This window comes from Pristiophorus japonicus, chromosome 4, assembly GCF_044704955.1.
Source record: "Pristiophorus japonicus isolate sPriJap1 chromosome 4, sPriJap1.hap1, whole genome shotgun sequence".
NCBI classification, from domain to species: Eukaryota; Metazoa; Chordata; class Chondrichthyes; family Pristiophoridae; genus Pristiophorus; species Pristiophorus japonicus.
The window spans coordinates 211,441,551-211,454,772 of record NC_091980.1 but is presented as its reverse complement, the minus strand read 5'-3'; the positions used below and the strand labels follow the sequence as shown (position 1 = coordinate 211,454,772).

The 13,222-nt window shown below is 39.4% G+C and overlaps 1 protein-coding gene across 3 annotated transcripts in view; it reads right to left on the bottom strand.

Moving 5' to 3' along the window:
* The window catches only part of akap6 (A kinase (PRKA) anchor protein 6), a 589,551-nt gene that overhangs the window by 204,917 nt on the left and 371,412 nt on the right, over window positions 1–13,222 (bottom strand). For all 3 annotated transcript variants that reach the window (XM_070879057.1, XM_070879059.1, XM_070879058.1), the window contains one exon: window positions 3,263–3,411. In XM_070879057.1, the coding sequence (XP_070735158.1) occupies window positions 3,263–3,411 (149 nt within the window). The remainder of the gene's footprint in view (window positions 1–3,262; window positions 3,412–13,222) is intronic.

Genomic DNA, 13,222 nt, shown 5'->3' with positions numbered 1-13,222 from the left:
GCAATTTAATTCAAATAAATCACAGTGTCGCAAGAGATATCATTTAATGTTATTTAAAAAAATATGCTAGTGCTTGATAAATTTCTGTACTCCATGGATTATCTCTGCTCCTACATAATGTACCTTCCCAAAAGTTTAACAGCACTTTCATAGTTAAGTGCAAGCCTTAGATTCTTCATTGATGGCTTAGCTGGTGAAGACAGGGATTAGCTGAGCCACACAGACCAAGTGCAATCTCCAATCTATGCTGAGTTAGCTGATTTTAGATGGGGTGGTTGTAAGGGAGCCAAAATTAGTCTCAGTGCCCTGGGATAGAGAGGAGAATGTTGGCAGGGTTCCCTCTCCTGATCGGTTTTCAGTGATGCCAGCATGATCAGGCTTGGCTGTGGTGGACTCCACAGTGGAATGGCCTGCTGACACCAGTGTCTAGGCTGACTAATGAGGAACAGCGGAGGTGCTGGAGGGCAAATACGATTCCCCTTCTAGCAAGTTCCCAATTTAGCCACCTTCCCAGGGCAGATATCAAGTTGAGAGAAAGTACTCCTCCACAATGGCAGAAAGAAAATTTCAGTCATTTCGACCAACACTTACACATCTTCGATTGGCTAGTTTAAGGGTTATATGATCAGTGGCTTGGGAGCTTGCAGGCCCCTGCCTGGGGAATTGTGCAAGGGGATGGAATGAGGATCAAAAAACCTAACTTTTCCTTATGCATTGTTTTGTATAGCTCATCATCATCAGTCGACTATTATCAGAGCTCCTGTGATCATCCTCCACACCTCTTTAAGGCAGGAGCTTGAGCCCTGGGTGTTGTGCTTCGGACTGTCCATGGTCTATTTCAATTACGTGTTCTCTACAGCAACTGCGTCATGGCTGCAGGGTGTGGATGCTGTTGTCTAATTCAAGGATTAGTTCATCTGCCTTTGATGGCCCTTTGCAGCCATTCCTCACACTCAGGTAGCACTTTGGCACAGCACAATGGGTTTAAGAACAACACAGTGGCACTAGGGCCAGGTGCGACACTTGCTGTAAATATATACATGTGTGCACTGTAAAACCATTTGTTGATAGGAAGTCCATTGTTCCAAAGTATGTCGTTTGGAAGTTAGTTTGCAAGGGGAGAGAGTTCCTTTTATGTCTTCTTACTGAACCACTGCCATCTTCAGCAGACCTCTTCTGAGATATCTTCAAAGGAGTAGCATGTTCTGTGGACTCCGTTGGGAAGGTTGATTTTCTTCTTTTGTGCAGCCTTATCCTGTATGCCTTCCTCATCCATCTACTCCTGTTCCACCTGCATTATAAGGATATAGTTGGGATGCCCATAGAAACCTCCCATGGGAAGGACCATGACAGAAAGACTTGCAATTATATAGCGCCTTTCATCACCTCAAGACAGCCCCAAAGCACTTCACAGCCAGTGAAGTACATTTTAAGTGTAGCCATTGTTGTAATGTAGAGAAATGTAGCAGGCAATTTGTAAACAGCAAGGTCCCACAAACTGCACTGCACTGAAATGTCAGCCCAGATTATGTGCTCAGGTCTCTGGAATAGGCTTGAACCCATAACCTTCTCAAGAGTGGGAAGAAAGAGATTTTCCTGCCTGAAACTGTTGGAAGGCAGTTTGCAGAATCCTTTCTTAGCAGCACAGCATTGCTTCAGTCAAAACTGATGTTTCGGACAAAGTTTGAGGAGATTCAAAACCTATGAACTCAGTCACTTCCTACTTTGACAGGTTATGCATTTAACTTGCCCCTCTTTTCTACAGACTTAGCAAGTCACGGGTAATTCTGATATAAATGATGACATTTCTGGGACAGCAGCTTTTGCCCTTGTTACCTGTCACTTGCCATTTGGACATATCTTCTGCCGGTACCCAGTTCCATTGGAATTTAGTGCATATTATAGAATGGGTATAACTGACATATCTGACTTACAATCCAGAATGCAGCTCCTACACCGAACTACACCATCAGGGTGTCAGCCGTACCTCAGTGGTAGCACTCTCGCCTCTGGATCGGAAGGTTGTGAGTTCAAGACCAACTCCAGAGATTTGAGCACAAAATCTTGGCTGATACTCCAGTGCAGCACTGAAGGAGTGCGGCACTATCGGAGGTTCCATCTTTTGGATGCGACGTTAAACCAAGATACTGTTTGCCTCTTATGTGGCCGTAAAAGATGCCATGGCACTATTCAAAGATGAGCAGCAGAGTTTTCCCCATTGTTCTGGCCAATATTTATCCATCAATCAACATTACTAAAGCAGATTTTCTGGGCATGCCCATATTGCCATTTGCGGGAGCTTGCTGTGCACAAAATTGCCTGCTGGGTTCTCTACATTACAACGGTGACCACACTTCAGAAGTACTTAATTGGCTGTAAAGCTGAAGTTGTGAAAGACACTATATAAATGCAAGTTTTTCTTTCTTTCTTACTCTACTTCTGCTCCCCAAAGTACTGGAATTTTGGGTGCTATATAATTCTCTTCTTGTCATAAATCAAATAAGTTATAAAAAGCGGAAAACAATAAAATAAGGACACGTGGGGAGGAGGGACAGAATTGCTCTGGTTGTTATGTGTAGTGTAATCATAATTGTGTTCTTTTTGAATGCACTTATGATGTTGCAACATGCAGAGACCAGAGCAATTCTTGCCCCAAGTGTGCGCGCAACGTGTATGTATGGTTTTCGCTCTTTTATTCCATTCATTGATGGAGCTATATCACGAGGAGCAACATATACAGCAGGTCCCTTGGAAATACCTGAAATGCGATTGGGCTGGACAAGATTATCTTTTTTCAACATTACTGGCCTCTTGTTACTCTCCCCCCTGTTGTTGAAACATGCTGAGGTACAAACCATTCAGAAGGAGGAAATCCAAAAGCTCAAAGCAGCTTCAAACAGCAGCTATTTTGGCATTCTTAAATACAATATCACAATAGAATATTTTGCTTCATATAAAGTAAACAAAATGTGAAGAAATGAAAAGCATAATATTAAGCTCAGCAAAGTCCTGTGTTTATCAACATATATTCAAAGGCTTGGGGGCCCCATAAAATGGTACTTGAGATCTAGCTTCAAGTTTGTCAGTTTATCATCTGTTTTAACATCTTGGGTAAGCTTGCTTAATGAACTAGGGCCTTATATGGGCATACTACTGAATGATGCTGTATATTTTAGTCATAAAGGTGGATGTGTACTTAAGTACAACCATGATTATCGATTCTTATTAGATATTAAAAAAAAAATTGCAGTAAATTCCATACCTGTAAGTATCTACCCGATTGACTTTTGACATTGCAGCAAATTCTTGTTTACGTTTGTTACTGCTTGTGTACTGTTCGCTATAAAGCTTCAGTGACATCTGCTCCACAGCATCTCTCCTGGTCTCCAAGTTGATAAGCTGTATCTCTCCCTAGAAACAGAGGGGCATGTAACGAGTAAACATAAATAGCTCAGCATTCATCAAACAGTTCTGGATGCTCTCTGTAATCTTAGCCTTCAATGCAGGGATTTCAGATACCATCCTTTGAGGATCCTGCTAGAATATGGGCATTGCATCAATAAAATGGCATACTTAGATTTTTCACAAAATGAGTAATGTATTCTCACTCCCTTGTGTGCTATTCAACTGTATAATTTTACAGAATGCAGGCTCACATTTAGCAAGATCCAAATGAAATGCAGTACTCAGTGGGTTAACAATTAAGGTTGCTTACAATTTCTTGTCTCCAAGGCCAAGTCAGGGCAAAATGTGGGAGTGATTTTACAATGTCAGAATTTTGTTCACTTGGTTGGTATTACAATACTATTCATTCAACTTTATGTCACCAGAGTTTCAAGGGCTTAGATCACTTAATTCCATCAGCACAGCTCTCTTGCATAGCCCTGATTGTTGCAAATTACACGCAGAAGCAATTTACAACAATCATCTTGTAGTCTAGGACAGAGTTTTTCAGGTAATCCCAGGCCGCTTCCACAGTTATTAATATTTTACCTGCAATGTTTTCCATTCTGTTTCAATTCTGTACTTTTAAAATCTGGCTTTAGACCACAAACCTTTCCCCAATAGCATTCATTAGCATTCCCAATTCAGTCAAACTGCGTTCCATAACCTCTGTTCACAATGCAATTAATTTACCCATATCCTAGGATAATTCAGTACTTTTGTCCCAAGATATTGGTACAATGGTTTTCAACATGAATGCAAAACAAACCACAGTAAAGATAATCAAGGTTGCAACCTTCTTAACAATCTCAGTAATGTTTTACCTGCATTGTGAAAATACTGCTGTCAAACATTCTACTGCAATACTGCCAGTTTTCAACCTCAGTTTCTTTCTTCAGTTTTGTGGTTATATTTCTTGTAATCCTATTTTTGGGGGTTTCCTCCCAATGCTGAACATTATTCCCCCAACTGAAACAGTGGGCAGGCAGACCTACCTCCAAGCCTCCCTCTGCTAATATCGCTCTATGATCATCATCATCATAGACAGTCCCTCGAAATCGAGACTTGCTTCCACTCTAAAAGTGAGTTCACAGGTGACTGAATAGTCCATCTGTCACAGGTGGGACAGACAGTGGTTGAAGGAAGGGGTGGGTGGGGAGTCTGGTTTCCGCACGCTCCTTCCGCTGTCCGCGCTTGATTCTGCATGCTCTCGGCAACGAGACTCGAGGTGCTCAACACCCTCTTGGATGTTTTTCCTCCACTTAGGGCAGTCTTGGGCCAGGGATTGCCAGGTGCCAGTGGGGGTGTTGCGCTTTATCAAGGAGGCTTTGAGGGTGTTCTTGAAATGTCCGGACCGGGATCAAGCAGGGCTGCGTCATCGCGCCAACGCTCTTCTCGATCTTCCTCGCTGTAATGCTCCATTTCACTCACAACAAACTCCCCGCTGGAGTGGAACTAAACTACAGAACCAATGAGAACCTGTTCAACCTTCGTCGCTTCCTGGCTAGATCCAAGGTCATCCCATCCTCTGTTATCGAACTACAGTACATGGACAACGCTTGCGCCTGCGCACATTCAAAGGCCGATCTCCAAGCCATCGTCAACATCTTCATCGAGGCATACAAGAGCATGGGCTTTACACTAAACATCCATAAGACAAAGGTCCTCCACCAACCTGACCCCGCCACACAGCACTGTCCCCCCAGTCATCATAGCTAGCAGTACTATAGAAGCAGTGTGACAGTGTTATAGACTGGTTCCCTCTTCGACTCTTCCTCCACTCTCATAGGAAGTTACCATTCCCCAATGATCGGGGTAAGGCTTCAAACTGTAGGGTACCACGGGCATGAACTGAAATCTGGCACTCCAACTTGCAATGCATAGCTACAATTGTACACAATGCCATTCAACCATATACGCAGTTGTCATCTTGGCTGAGTGATTGCCCTTTCACCTCTGAGTCAGAAGGTTGTGGGATCAAAGTCCACTCCAGGACTTGCACATAAACTAGGCTGGCACTCCAATGCAGTACTGAGAGAGTGCTGCATTGTCAGAGGTGCTGTGGATGAAATGCTACACCAAAGCCCTATCTGCCTTCTCAGGAGAATGTAAAAGATCCTGGTATCCTGGCCAATATCCTTAACCAATATCACCAAATAAAACAGATTATCTGATTCACTTTTTATGGGATTTTGTTGAGTGTAAATTGGCTGCTGTGCTTGTCTATACTTCAAAAAAGTAATGAATTGCCTATAAAGCACTTTGAAACATTCTGAAAGAAAAAAAGAAAGACGTGCAGTTATATGGCGCCTTTCACAACCATCGGACGTCTCAAAGCGCTTTATAGCCAATTAAATACTTTTGGAGTGTAGTCACTGTTGTAATGTGGGAAATGTGGCAACCAATTTGCACACAGCAAACTCCCACAAACAGCAATGTGATAATGACCAGATTATCTGTTTTTGTTATGTTGATTGAGAGATAAATATTGGCCAGGGCACCGGGGATAACTCCCCTGCTCTTCAAAATAGTGCCACCTGAGGGGGCAGATGGGGCCTCGGTTTAACGTCTCATCCGAAAGGCAGCATCTCCGACAGTGCAGCGCTCCCTCAGCACTGCACTGGAGAGTCAGCCTCGATTTATGTGCTCAAGTCCCTGCAGTGGGACTTGAACCCACAATCTTCTGACTCAGAGGCGAGGACATAAAGGGTGCTGAATTTTCTAAATTGCAAAATGTAGCAGTTATTCACATTTTCCTGAGATATATATATGCTTTAAATCTAGTATTTGATGAGTGCACTCCTGTGAGTTATCGAAGTGATTTCCCCACATGCACTCCTCTTAATGTAAGCATTAACAGAGTGTGGAATTCCACTGTTCAAATAAAGTATTTATTTCCATTATTTCAGGATAATGTGAATAATTTGCTTACACCAATCACCAAGTAATGTATGAATAAAAGGTTGTTATTTACCCTAATAATCCACGTGGAAATGTTTAAAGGGCTTGAGAGTGTGGTATCTTTATTGGCTGGATTCCAGTAGATAATTGACCAATTAACAGATTAGCTTTTGTAACATGAGGAACTGCGGGAGGGGATCTGTGAAACTATACTTAAAAGAAAATGTCCTGTGAAATTACACACTTAACAGAACAGACTTCTATAAAAATTAATCATGAATATTACAGCTCAGGCTTTCTCACAACACTTTTGCTTTGTGGCCACACTGGAGGGGCACAACCTGAACTGTTCTGCTCGTTGTGAGTGAGATATTGTCCAACGAGTGGGATAGTGTGCCATGGGACACACAATTACTCCTTAATTATGGTATAATGGACCAAAGACCACATTAGACATTCACCACATTCTCTGGTTTACTCTAAAAGGCAATAAATGCCACATTGTCAGAACGTTCCATTCAGGCTAACATGAATAGATTTAGTTACAAGAAAGATAATTACCAGAAAGCAAAAAGACACTAAAAAGTTAGTATTACAATACTTTACTTATACCACTTATAAACTGTTTCAAAACAATAGTCCAGTGAGTTGTACCTCTAGTGACAATAAACAGTTTTGGAAAACTCTTTTATATAGGACTTTTGATATGTAGTCAGAATCAAGAGATTCAGACAACACAATTCCTCATAAAGAAGTTTTAAATTTACCCTTTTACTCTGTGGAACATGGTATGGCTTGGGATTTAGTACTTATACTGCAAAGTAGTTTCTGCTAAAGTTTAAGAAGACTAAAGTTGCCGTATAAGTCTGCCTTTGGGCCCTGACCAGAGCCCACAAAAGAGCGAAGTGCGATCCCGAGAGGAGGCAGTCTTGCTTGAGTTTCACACTGGATGCAGTGGACCAGTGCAATGTCAAACCAGCTTTCCAAGGCGCTTAGTGGTTCTGCTGGGCCTTCTGAACATTTTATAAACTTGCCCAGAGCTTACTTAAATATTTGGAGTCATCCACATCTTCCACATCTGGTCAAATTTATCCAGAAATTTTTATTACTTGCTATTTAGTACTTCTTTTCCTTTTTTAACCTGAAGACATTTTTCTTTAAAAAAAAAGATACATTTGTCTTGTTATTGTCATTAAACAGATAACAAATGCAAAACAAAACACTGTATGTGCTAATGGTTTATGCATTGCATGCCTAGTGATCATGTGTGCAACAACCTACTAAACACGGCAGAAGAGAAGATGGAGTTGGAAGCTTGCCATTCGGTAATTACTGATTCGTAGTCTCAAGAATTTAGACCAAAATAAAAGGCATTTATTCTTAAGTAGTACTTCCCTTCCCAACAAAATTAATGAGAGTGATCCCTTTAATGCTCCGTTTGAAATTTTCCATTCCATACGTAGCCTACTGGATCTACTGACTTATTGAAATCTGTGTGCAAGATAGAAATATGTGCTAAGCCAGCAGGTATTAAAGCTTCCAATCCAAACTACGACTACCCACAAGCAGTAGCATCCTGGCTCACTGCTAAGGAATGTACAAATGAGACTGTACAGCACCAATATCCCTATTTCAAAGAGAATCACATGCACAAAAAAGAAGAAAAAAGGCACAAAACACATGGGTCACATTCATTGCACTGAGATCCCTGATTTCCGAGGTTGGCTTAAAACTAACACAGTGCTGCTGATGCAAAATAAAATCAATCTAAAGTTCAACTGTTTGATGAATATTTACTTCTGTCTCCAGAGTTTTGGGTTTGGATTTGAAATCTGCTGAATCATGTCATTTATTTTGTGTGTATGCCAACACCAATTTACTATCTGCAAGAAAGTTCCTGAACTGGATGTCCCTTGTGGATTTTCTGTTGGGTATTCTGTCAATCAGAGGAGGTATGTAAAGCATTGCCAGTAGGAACCATTATCATTTACTATTCATACCCTGCTCTGTATGCTCACAATGAATTTTCTGATTGCTGTAAGCTCTAACATGTACTCTGGTGATAGCATATGTAAACATCAATCATTCATACATCATTGAAGATTACAGTGATATGTCAGTCAATTGTATAGTTAAGTATACTCTGACAAGACCTGTCAATAATTACAAATATTCTGCCTAATATTAAATAATTCAATCTTTACTGTTGATGGAAATAAATAGAAGTGTATCAGCTTTGCAAATATCAACACAAAGACAAAATATGAAACTACAATTTTCAGAAATAAGTAGAAATCTTTCAAATCAATGGATGAAAATGTGTGCTTAAAAACCTTTAGTGGTTTAAAAATCACAATAGTAACTCCTTTCCTGGGCATTGTAACAGACAGACACAGTGTAAAAGGATTTTCTTGCTCAAGGATTGTCTTGAATAAAACAGTAATAAAATTCCAAATGTTTTCTGCCTTTGTGCAGTTAGAAACAATGAATAGAAAGTCTTCAAGTATACTTTAAAGCTAACAGAGAAGCATTTGAAAAAACTCCACAGGAGTTAAACAAACAGGAAAGGACTATATCAGAAACAGATGGTCAATGTAACATATATTTTGTAGAGAGAGATAAAAAAAAATGCAGTGCCTCCAGTGACAAGCATTAATAAACTCTTCAGAATTTTAAAATTACAGGCATGCATTTAATATATGCATTGGAAAAATATGCAAAAGATGATCGAGAAACTATATGGTTGTATGTAGAATTCAAATTATGGAAAACTCATAACAACAGCAGCGTCAATTGAGATATTTGGAAGATTAAAGGCCATCGCTTTAGGCAGGTGTTACACAAGATTCCATTAATATATGTAATTAACATTGGCCTAAGCTTTAATGAACATGCAAACCTTAATTAGCAATGCATTAGATGACATGTAAAAAGCTGATCTTAATGTCACAGCTAAAATTCTCAAGCTAAGAATGCACCGAGAATAAAAATAAATTCTATTTCTCAAATTATATTTTAAATTGGCAAAGAGATTTGTTATGGCTACTGAGAAGTGAACAGTGCTTTTGGAACATTTAGCAGGAATCCATAATGCAAATACCAGGGTAGCTGTTCGTAACCGGTGCCACTCTTTATTAGTTCATGACATGACTACAAAAAATATCAAAATTGATTTTGCACAATGTATATAAAAAATCTGATATTGAGCCATTGTAGTATTTTGAATATATTTAATACCCTATAAAAAATATATGACTCTTTTTAAAATAAAAAATTGTCACCATTAATAAGGTAACCTCAACATTGAAGTGTACTGCACTATTTAAATATTACAAGAAACATAAATTAGACTGATTTACTGGTCAACGCCTGCACATCGTACAAATCTCCCAATGTTGCTGAAAACCCTTTTCCCTACATAATAGACTAAATTTATCAGGTTATTGCAGAATAAATTAATGTCTATGGGGAAAGAGTATTATAATTGAGATAGTGAAAGTCATTGATTTTAAAAGCTTGCAGTGAGTTAGCAGGGTTAGTAATAGAAGGAAATTGATTTTAATATCTGGTAATGAAAGACAAAAGAACAATTGTGAAAGATCAGTGTGAGAACTGGGATAAAGAGATATACTTCACTGACCAGGAAGACTGAGTAATGAAGTTAAGCAAGAACAAAGGCTCCAGAAAGTGGTTTTAAGAACCTCCAACCTACACGAAAGGATAGGTAACACACAACATACAAGCCTTTGACACATCGTATTGTACACCGAGATTTTGTACACAGCTAAATTACATATTTCTGACTCGGCTAAAATCTGTTTTACTTCTGCTGAGAAATTCCATCGTAGAATGATACAGTTTGAGCTAAAATTCTGAAGCAAGGCAATGTTATATCAGTAATGGAGGTGCTCTGTGATGTATATGTGATATTATATTAGAACCTTGTGTCTTTTTTGCTTTGGTACATTTGTAATAAATACAGGGTAATCTAAAATTTCTTTATCCTTTTATAAGCTAAACCTGAGGACTTATCAGCTTAAACATCAAGGACTTTCAGTTCAGTTCTCATGACTACAAAACAACATTTACAAGAGAAAGCTTTAATTGAGGTCACATCCGTGTTTTCACAGTTGTTTTCTACCACCTTCACAGTTTCATAAATGAAAAGTTGAAAATCCCTCCAAAAAAAGGAAAAAGTCTTAAAGTTTTGTTAACCTTACATCTGACAGCATCTAAATGGTTCTGACACGGAGTTTGTTTGCTTTTTTTTCTAATAATCCACCTTCAAAGTTCCTGTCAGGTAAATGACCTTGTATTTCATTAACAGATAATTAAATTGATTTATTCCACTAACGGCTTTAATTAAAATGCTAGAAATATTGATTACCCCTATCATCCTTATTCCCAAGGATGAAAAAGGTTTTAAGAGTGTTTATTTAGAAATGACAGAGAATTAAATTAGATTGAATCTCTGGGAGACCAAAAGAAACGTAATACTTTCCTGCACCTCAAGCAGAAAATGAGATTTTGCTCCTTTGTTGTAACATTTAATTTATTTTAACAATGTTTACTGTTTATCTTAATATTACAGAGGAGATATTTTAAATAAAAGTAAATGAGATGTCATGGCAACAAAGCTAGCAACTTGATGTGCAGGTATGAATATCACAAAACCTTGCGCCCCATTCCTCAACAATAAAGCTGTTTGCATCAAACAAAGGAGCAAAGCAACTGTAGAGGTCTTTTCAGTCTGGTGTCCAGATTTAGAACAAATGGCCCATTAATGTGATCATAAACTGGTCCACTTTTCAATGCTGAATTCTTATGACTTCTTTACATGGTCTCTGACAAATGCATGAGTAATGTTGCAACAAGGACAAGCTTTTCACATGAGCACATATTGCTTCCACCTTCGCTCATCATTACTTCATGCACCACTGCAGCATCCTCTGCACAACAGTCTTGCTGTGTTATAAGGAAAATGTAACTAGAGGGTACACATTAGAATTTTTAGATTGGTTGAGGCAGCGAAACAAAGATGTATGGAGCTATCATGTTATCCCCATAAGGTCCCCTTAGGAGGGTTAACATATGTGTTTTTAAAAAAAATCTTCAACCTACTGGGCATGTTCCATCTGGCTATTTTAAAGAAAGCATTTTGTGACAATCAGATCTTTTTCCCTTTTAGGGGGTGAAAGTTGGCTTAACAGCTTTATTGTATGTCTGCCTGAGGGACCAGACTCAAGGTTTTGTAACTTTCATTAAAAAGATAATTGACTCTTAACCCTTGAAGCTTCACTCACAGCATTTGTTGCAATAACCATAGGGAGTTTGGTTTATTCTGTATGGTAAGGATTGAACCCCTGTTCGCTAGAACTGTTATAAAAACGTTCACATTCTGCAATTTAATTGCCTCATTCGCTTAGGTTCGAAGGACAGTTAGAAGGAGCTGTCAGGTTTGAGTGTGAACTCTCAACATTTCCACAAGTTCCAAAGTGCATGACAAGATCAAGGGATTATTCTTTCAAAACTGAGAGAAATCCTATTGCTGCATTCTATAAATCAATACCTTGTTGTTCTTTGTAAGATCATTTATATTTCTCTCCGCCAATTCATTCTGGCTCAGAGAATGGCCTAGCCTCTTCCAGGCCTCTTCCCAATGTAGCCAGGAGAAATATGGTCTAGAATGGCTTACTCTTCAACTGATATTCCTCTCCTTCTGTAGGTGGTGTTTGGCTTTTGCTGAGGGACCGCCCTCCTTGAAACCACAGTTAAAATTAGGAAGTTGCCCACATGGGGGAATCACAGTTGCAAACTCATTTCCTAACACTCTTCGGCCCAGTGCATTCAAGGTTCTATCACATTACCAAATCAGCAGCATTCTGCCTTTTATTATTTATAAATTAGAGCACAACATATTGCTTACAGTGCTGAAGGAATATTTTAAATTTTTTTATTAAATAATAATTAATCCAATTAATTCCCGAACCCAACATGACTCATTTTCATGAAAGGTCATCGACCTGAAATGTTAACTCTGTTTCTCTCTCCTCAGATGCTGCCTGACTTGCTGAGTATTTCCAGCATTTTCTGTTTCTATTTTAGATTTCCAGCATCTGCAGTATTTTGCTTTTGTATGACCCATTTTCTTCCTGGATGGACTGATGCAGCAATCTGTTGTTTTACCACGTATTGCCCAAGAAATACAGTCAGGTCAGGAACCTACTACTGCATTCCTCTCAGCTAGCTTACATACAGGACATTGGCACAAATTTTCCCCAGCACTGGGCACCGTTTATTCGATGCACAGTGAGTTTTTGGCGCCGAAGGCCAGTTTAAAGATTCCCCAGTGTTGGGTCCTACTACCAGCGCCAGAATGTTTGGTGCCAATCATTCTGCCGCTGGTGTACCTGTGAAGAAGGTTCCCGTGCCATTTCTGGGCTCAAGGCCAAGTTTGCACCCTATGAAAATTTTTAACCCGGCGCACAGACCGTAGGAAAAAGCCTTACCTTGAGTTGGAGAAACCCGCGCTGGCCCGCTCCTATCCCCGACCGAATGGACTCCCTCGCTAATACTTTAACTTTTAGCACAATTAAAAATACTACATTACCTGTAAGTATACAAATAAAAATGTTACATGAAAACTTACCAATAACGCTGCTTCTGCGATGTTAAACTGCATTCAGGCCATAAAATTTTTAAAAATTAACCTTTTTCCATCAATGTTTCTGGGTCCCAAAATCAACCAAAATCTTCAAAAATTCTTCAAAGTTAATCCACCAGGCTCCATCTTCCGAGACATCCACCAGATTTTTTCAAAGAAACTGAAAAAATGAAGCTTTCTTCTGTGAGCAGCAAGGGCAGCCTTCTGTCGTTT